General features: G+C 41.3%; 1 protein-coding gene across 1 annotated transcript; it reads right to left on the reverse strand.

Annotated features, from left to right (window-relative positions):
* Positions 1-2189: 2189 nt before the first annotated feature.
* LOC102265678 (olfactory receptor 2B11) lies at positions 2190-3710 on the reverse strand (the record flags this gene model as incomplete). Its single annotated transcript, XM_005891108.2, has 2 exons — positions 2783-3710; positions 2190-2206 (listed from the first exon to the last, which is right to left on the reverse strand). Coding segments are annotated over exons 1-2 (945 nt in total), but the record flags the coding sequence as incomplete, so codon positions are not given.
* Between the last annotated feature and the right edge of the window lie 3954 nt (positions 3711-7664).

Raw genomic sequence — 7664 nt, forward strand, 5'->3', positions numbered from 1 at the left:
TTCTCTGTCTCACCATTTTGTGGGTTAGGAATTTGAGCAGAGCTCAGCTGGGAGGGAGACTCATCTGCTCCATGTTATGTCTACCAAGGTCACTAGAAGGTCTTCAACTAGTGGGGAGGTCTAGGATGGTTCCACTCAGGTGTGGCACAGCTGGCTGGAAGCCTCGTTCATTTTGTATAGTAGAATTTACCTGCAGTTTCCCTAGCAAGGATGTCTTAGGATAGCTGGACTTCTTACCTAGGGATTTTAGGGACCCAGAAGGAATATTATTATCTGGAAGCTGCCAGGTTTTTCTTACAACCCTATCTTTATTTATTTATTTTTTAAAAATCTTTATTTTGTATTGTGTATAGTCAGTTAACAATGTTGTGATAGTTTCAGGCCTGAACAAGAAAGGGACTCAGCCAAACATATACATGTATCCATTCTGCCCCAAACTCGCCTCCCATCCAGGCTGTCACATAACACTGAACAGAGTTCCCTGTGCTATACATTATGTCTTTATTGGTTATCCATTTTAAATATAGCAGTGTGTACGTGTCCATCCCAAATTCCCTAATTATCCTTCCTCCCCTACCTTTCCCCCAGCAACCATAAGTTCATTCAAATGGTCAATCAAGTCACTAAGGTCAGTCCTCATTTAAAAAGAAAATTAGTCTCCACTTCTCATTGCAAGATAGAAAAGACCTTGAGATCATCTTTAATCTAGCATGTCTTTTGAGAAACTTAATACTCTCCATGTGTTCTAGAATTAGGTCAGTTCATTTCATAGCTATATGTGTGGATTGACTTTCTTCCAGGTCACACTGCTTTGTTGAATTGGATCTGTGTCATCAGGAAAAACGAGAGGACTAAGCTCTCATGCATCATTATGTATGTTTGCTACTACCCAGTGGCTGCTATATGGTCGCCCAGGGGGGAAAAGTCCTTCGTCGTCTTGGTACCAGGAATAGTCATGATTTTTTCACTTTTTCACTCCTCTTAAATCAAATGCTTTAGCTTTCTGATTCATATTCCTTTTTTTGTCCTTACTGTAGAAGGACTTCTTCAATTTTGCTTTTTCTTAATTTTTATACATTATTTATATTACTATTATTATACACTATTTCTTATGCTTGCATATGTGGCATATGCATGGCAGGGGGATAAAAATGAATGAATTAAATTTAAAGAAATCTAGAACAGGAAAAAACAAAATACAAATATAAGGTTCTAACATTATCATCTGTTTTACTACTAAGAGAAGTGGCCCACACGGTTCTGGTTTAGTTCTGGCCTCAGTTCTTTCATTTACTGGAAGGACCTTGGCCAAGCTATTGCAACCTCTCTAATAATTAATTTATTTTATGACAATGAAGAATCATAACAGTGATTATACTATAAAGTTATTTGCAGATTAAACAAGATGGTCTGTGTAAATGCACTTAATGTAGTACTTACATTTTGGAAGTCTGCTACAAATACTAGCTATTGCAATAAACTTGAACTTGTTATTTAAAGTTTTTATTGTCATTAGTTAGGATTGTATTTATATCCTGTGTTCTCAATTAGAATGCATTCCCTTTTTTGGAAAAGAGATTATGCCATTTTTTTTTTTGTTTTTGTACTCATAGAACCAATATAGAGTTTTATATACTCACAGTACATATGCTTGTACTAGTTCTCAGTAAATGGTGGAAAAAACTTTCTATAGAAAAAAACTTTAACTTGAAAAAAGCACCACCTAAGACAGGAATAAGAAAGTAATCTACTTCAGTTTTGGAATTTTTTCAAAAGCACATATAATTTATGAAGATTTAAATATATGAAGAAGAGCATAAATTTCTTATAAGTAGTATAAGATTGCTTAGTTTCACCTTATTTATGCTTAAAAGTAATGCGAAAAGGAAGAAAGTTTAGAAAGAGATAAATGGGAGAAGCAGAAGAAAAACAGGAACATGAAAAGGGGAAAAGATCAGGAAATTAGAAGCTAAATAATTTGACACTTACTGGACATCAATTCAGTTCAGTTCAGTTTAGTCGCTCAGTCGTGTCCGACTCTTTGTGACCCCATGGACGAAGCATGTCAGGCCTCCCTGTCCATCACCACCTCTTGGAGTTTATTCAAATTAATGTCCGCTGAGTCAGTGATGCCATCCAACCATCTCATCATCTGTCGCCCCCTTCTCCTCCTGCATTCAATCTTTTCCAGCATCAGGGTCTTTTCAAATGAGTCAGTTCTTCGTGTCAGATGGCCAAAATATAGGAATTTTAGATTCAACATCAGCCCTTCCAGTGAATATTCAGGACTGATTTCCTTTAGGATGGACTGGTAGGATCTCCTTGCAGAGATCAATTCAAAGCATCAATTCTTCAGCACTCAGCTTTCTTTATAGTCCAACTCTCACATCTATACATGACTACTGGAAAAACAATAGCCTTGACTAGACAGACCTTGGCAAAGTAATGTCTCTGCTTTTTAATATGCTGTCTTAGTTGGTCATAGCTTTTATTCCAAGGAGCAAGCATCTTTTCATCAATTCTGTTTAAATGGTTCCTAATTATGGCCTCTTAGAATTAAAGATCCCTGGGAAAGGTGGGACTTTAGATACTGTGAGAACACAGGAAGTGAGATACTTTGGGTAGCGAATTTTGGGCTCTCTCAAAAACAAGTACACTGTTTCATTATTGACTCCTTAATGAAAAGTACTCTAAGCACACAATACACCTGCCTAGTTTTCTCTAACTAATGGAAACTACCACATCTCAGGTCTGTACCTTATGCAGAACCTCCAGATCCTTGCCAGAAGCCTTCTCAAAGCACCCTTCACATCCTTGTTCCTTAGGGTATAGATGAAGGGATTGAGGGTGGGGGTGATAATGGAATAGAAGAGGGAGATAAATTTGCCCTGCTCTTGGGAGTAGCTGGAAGGAGGTTGCAGGTACATGTAGATGGCAGGTAGGTAGAAGAGGGAGACCACCACCAGGTGGGAAGAACAGGTCCCAAAGGCTTTGTGCCGACCCTTGGAGGACTGAATTCTGAACACTGCACGGACAATGAAGCCATAGGAGAGAAGGATGAGAGCCAGGGGGACCAGCACAAAGAAGGCCACCAGCACCGCCAGTGTGGTGTCATTCACAGCTGTGTCAGTACATGATAGCTTGATCATGGCTGGCACTTCACAGAAGAAGTTATTTAGCACCTGTCGCCCACAGAAAGGCAACTGCACTGTCAGGACCACTTGGACGAGGGAGTTGCCAAAGCCACTGAGCCAGGCCACAGCCACTAGCTGCTGGCATAAAGGGCGGTGCATGATAATGGTATATCGGAGGGGCTCGCAAATGGCCACGTAGCGGTCCAGGGCCATGGCTGCCAAAATGATGCACTCAGTGCATCCCAACCAGTGGAAAATTGCATACTGTACTGTGCATCCACTGTAGCTGATGGTCTTGCTGGAGCTGCCCATGTTGACCAGCATCTGAGGAACAGTGGTGGTGGTATAGCAGAGGTCCAGGAAGGAGAGGTGGCTAAGGAAGATGTACATGGGGCTGTGGAGCTGGGGATCCAGGCGGGACACCAAGATGATGGAAATGTTCCCCAACATGGCCAGCACATAGGACACTAGGAGGACCACAAAGAGAGGGAGTTCCAGCCATGGCCTGTCAGAAACACCCAGAAGGATGAAGTCCTTAGGGGGATCCCCCCAAATGCTTTGGTTGTCACTTCTCATGCTGAGGCATTTTCCAGCACCTGGGATGAATTGAGAAAGTTGGCATAAAATAAATAAATAAATAAATGAAAAATTGTCTTTCTCATTCCTGTGCTTGCTCTTGCTTTCACAGGTTCCACCTATCTGATTTTCCTTACCTCTTTGAAAGTGAAAATGAAAGTCACTCAGTCATATCCAACTCTTCAGGACCCATGGAGTGTAGTCCATGAAAATTTCCAGGCAAGAATACTTGAGTGGGTAGTCATTCCCTTCTCCAGGGGATCTTCTCAACCCAGGGATCAAACCCAGGTCTCCCGCATTGCAGGCAGATTCTTTACCAGCTGAGCTATCAGGGAAACCTAAGAACACTGGAATAAGTAGCCTATTCCTTCTCCAGCGGATCTTCTTGACCCAGGAATCAAACTGGGGTCACCTGCATTGCAGGAGGATTCTTTACAAGCTGAGCAACTGGGGAAGCCTTATCTCTGTAGGGACACTGAAATATTGGGGAAATCAGAACCATGAATTAGAAGAGTTACATATATGTCTTGCTCTCCTTCATAGTCTTTGACCTTGACTATGCCATTTAATTTTTCTGAAACTTAATTTCTGCATCTGTAATGTGTGGAGAAAGTACCTGCTTCAACTACAGAGTCTTGAGGATGATAAAGGGACATTAGGTTTGTGAAAGCAATTTTCTTCCAGTTTGGTCGAAGTCTGCCATAGCTCCCATCACTGTCAGAAGGTTTGAATTCTCTCTACATAGTCATTAACAAGGCATTGGTCATTTTCTCAGGCATTCTTGTTTTGCCTTTTGGAGGTGGTAGTGGGAGGGAGCTTAAAGGTGGTATAAAATAAGAATAAGGGCTTTGTAAACAGATAAGGGGTTTCTTGATAAGAACACATCCTACTTACCTCCTAAGGCTTATATTGCCTCCCTGACCCTCTGTACCATGCTGGTCTCTCCCCCCATGACAGTTCATACATGTGCAGCACGATTATTCAATTTGTCAGTAAATAGAAAGCACAGTCCAACATCTTCTGAGTGGAGGAGTTAAGTCGCGCCCACCTTTGACTCAGTCATGTCAACAAATGAGACCCCAGAACGTAGAATTCTGAGCAAACGGAGAAAAGTGTTGGTCAGTGGAAGAAACATAGCACCTCAAGTTTTCTACTGAAAGATACAATTGCCTCTAGAGAAAACAGACAGTTTGAATGACATTTGAATTCCCTCTACAACTTCTTTGCCAAGGAGCTGTTTCCTCTCGGAGTTGAAAGACACAACTGATTCCATTGCTGTCAGAAAGCAACTGGGTTGCTATTTGCTGATTCAAGGGGTCTTACTACTGAGCTGCGTCAATTTCCAAACTCCTGCACTCCCCATAGGACTGTACACCCTCAAGTTCTTGGTGGAGATGATATAATCCATGAAACTATTGAAAGGGAATTGAGTCCTGTGTGCAGGTAACCTATGAAGTATTCATTTTAAAATTATTTATACCAAATTCAGTTTGGTTGCTCAGTCATGTCCGACTCTTTGCGATCCCATGAACTGCAGCATGCCAGGCCTCCCTGTCCATCACCAACTCCTGGAATCCACCCAAACCCATGTCCATTGAGTCGGCGATGTCATCCAACCATCTCATCCTCTGTTGCCCCTTCTCCAATTTTATTAAAAATTGGTATTTTTAATGCCAATTATACAACTGGCATTAAAATACAATTATATTGTATTTTAAATTGGAATTGCTTTACGATGTTGTTTTAATTTCTGTTGTACAACGAAGTGGATAAACTATATGTATACATATATCCTCTCCCTCTTGAGCTTCCCTCCCCACTCCCCACCATCCCTCTAGGTCATTACAGAGCACCAAGTTGAGCTCCCTGTGTATACAGCAGCTTCTCTCTAGCTATTTATTTTACACTTGGTACTGTAATATATATATATGTGTGTCAATCCTATTCTTCCAATTTATCCCACCCTCCCTTCCCCCCGACCCCATGTTCATTCTCTACATCTGCATGTTTGGTTTTATACATAAAATCTAAAATTCATAGAGATCTCTTCAGTCTGCTGCTGCTGCTAAATGACTTCAGTTGTGTCCAACTCTCTGCGACCCCATAGATGGCAGCCCACCAGGCTCCATCCCTGGGATTCTCCAGGCAAGAGCACTGGAGTGGGTTGCCATTTCCTTCTCCAATGCATGAAAATGAAAAGTGAAAGTGAAGTTGCTCAGTCATGTCTGACTCTCAGCGACCCCATGAACTGCAGCCCACCAGGCACCTCTGTCCATGGGATTTTCCAGGCAAGAGTACTGGAGTGGGGTGACATTGCTCTTCAGTCTAGATGAGGTAATAAGCATATTTCCTCCCACCCCCACAGTCTTACATTCTAAAGAACTCTAATACATTTGAAAAGAATTCAAACTCTGGGGTTGAAATGGATAAATAAATGCAAATTACCTTTCTTCCTCTGCTTTTTCAAAGCTATATTATAATATTTCCTATATTCTTGTGGAACATCCAGTTGCTGCATCTCTCCCCCCACCCCCCACCCATTCTATCAAAAGTACTTCTAGGATAGTTCTTACTGAATTTCATTATTTTATCTCTAATGGGAAATCAGCACTCAGATTTTGATACATGAGTTGCAGCAGGGCAAAGTAGGGTTTTCTCCCTTTTTAAAATGAAAAGTGATCATGTCGCTTTCCTTTCCTAATTTCTGATTCTAAGGTTTCCTCTCAGAACCTAAAATATACAAGAAAGGGAACCGTTGCAGGGATATTGAAAAAAGATAAAAGTATGGGGGTAGTGAAGTCACTCAGTTGTGTCTGACTCTTTGCAACCCTATGGACTGTAATCCACCAGGCTCCTCCATCCATGTGATATTTCAGGCAAGATTACTGGGTGGGTTGCCATTTCCTTCTCCATGAGAACTTTCTGACCCAGGGATCAAACCTGGGTCTCCCACATTGCAGGCAGACTCTTTACTGTCTGAGCCACCAAGGAATCCTAAAGGTATGGAGGAAGAAAGAAAAATAGATACAGGCTATTGTAATAATAAATACAAATTATTCTTTTTTCAGATTTGGCTTGGCTTTATTTTTTATCTTATTTGAGTAAGCACTCAGTGTGAGTGAGATTCTTTAATAACAGCTTTACATGATTGACTTCCGTGGTGGCTCAGATGGTAAAGCGTCTGCCTACAATGCAGGAGACCCAGGTCCGATCCCTGGGCTGGGAAGATCCCCTGGAGAAGGAAATGGCAACCCACTCCAGAACTCTTGCCTGGAAAAATCCCATGGACGCAGAAGCGTGGTAGGCTACAGCCCATGAAGTTGCAAAGAGTCGGACACGACTGAGCAACTTCACTTTCCTTTCGCTTTCACTTTTATATGATTATCTTCAGTTCAGTTCAGTTCAGTTCAGTCGCTCAGTCGTGTCCGATTCTTTGCGACCTCCATGAATTGCAGCACACCAGGCCTCCTTGTCCATCACCAACTCCTGGAGTCCACTCAAACTCACGTCCATCGAGTCGGTGATGCCATCCAGCCGTCTCATCCTCTGTCGTCCCCTTTTCCTCCTGCCCCCAATCCCTTCCAGAATCAGAGTCTTTTCCAATGAGTCAACTCTTCGCATGAGGTGGCTTTAGGGCTTTAACAATCCAGTAAGGCAGATGTTTTCACTCCTGTTTTACTGCTAAGCAGACTGACTTGGGGAAGATAACTCGTTTACCTTAGATTATTTATGTAGCAGCAAGAGATAATCAATACTGAAAGCTATGATCTTAATCATTATTCTCTCTAGCACTTTGCCTTTTAATTTTTTAAATTAAGGTCTAATGGACATATAACGCTATATTAGTTTCAGGTGTACAATATAATGATTCTCTATTCATATATATTGGAAAATTATTACCATAGTAATTCTATTTGACATTCTGTTTTCATATAGTTACAATTTTTTCTTGTT

Source organism: Bos mutus, chromosome 7 (genome assembly GCF_027580195.1).
Source record: "Bos mutus isolate GX-2022 chromosome 7, NWIPB_WYAK_1.1, whole genome shotgun sequence".
NCBI lineage: Eukaryota > Metazoa > Chordata > Mammalia > Artiodactyla > Bovidae > Bos > Bos mutus.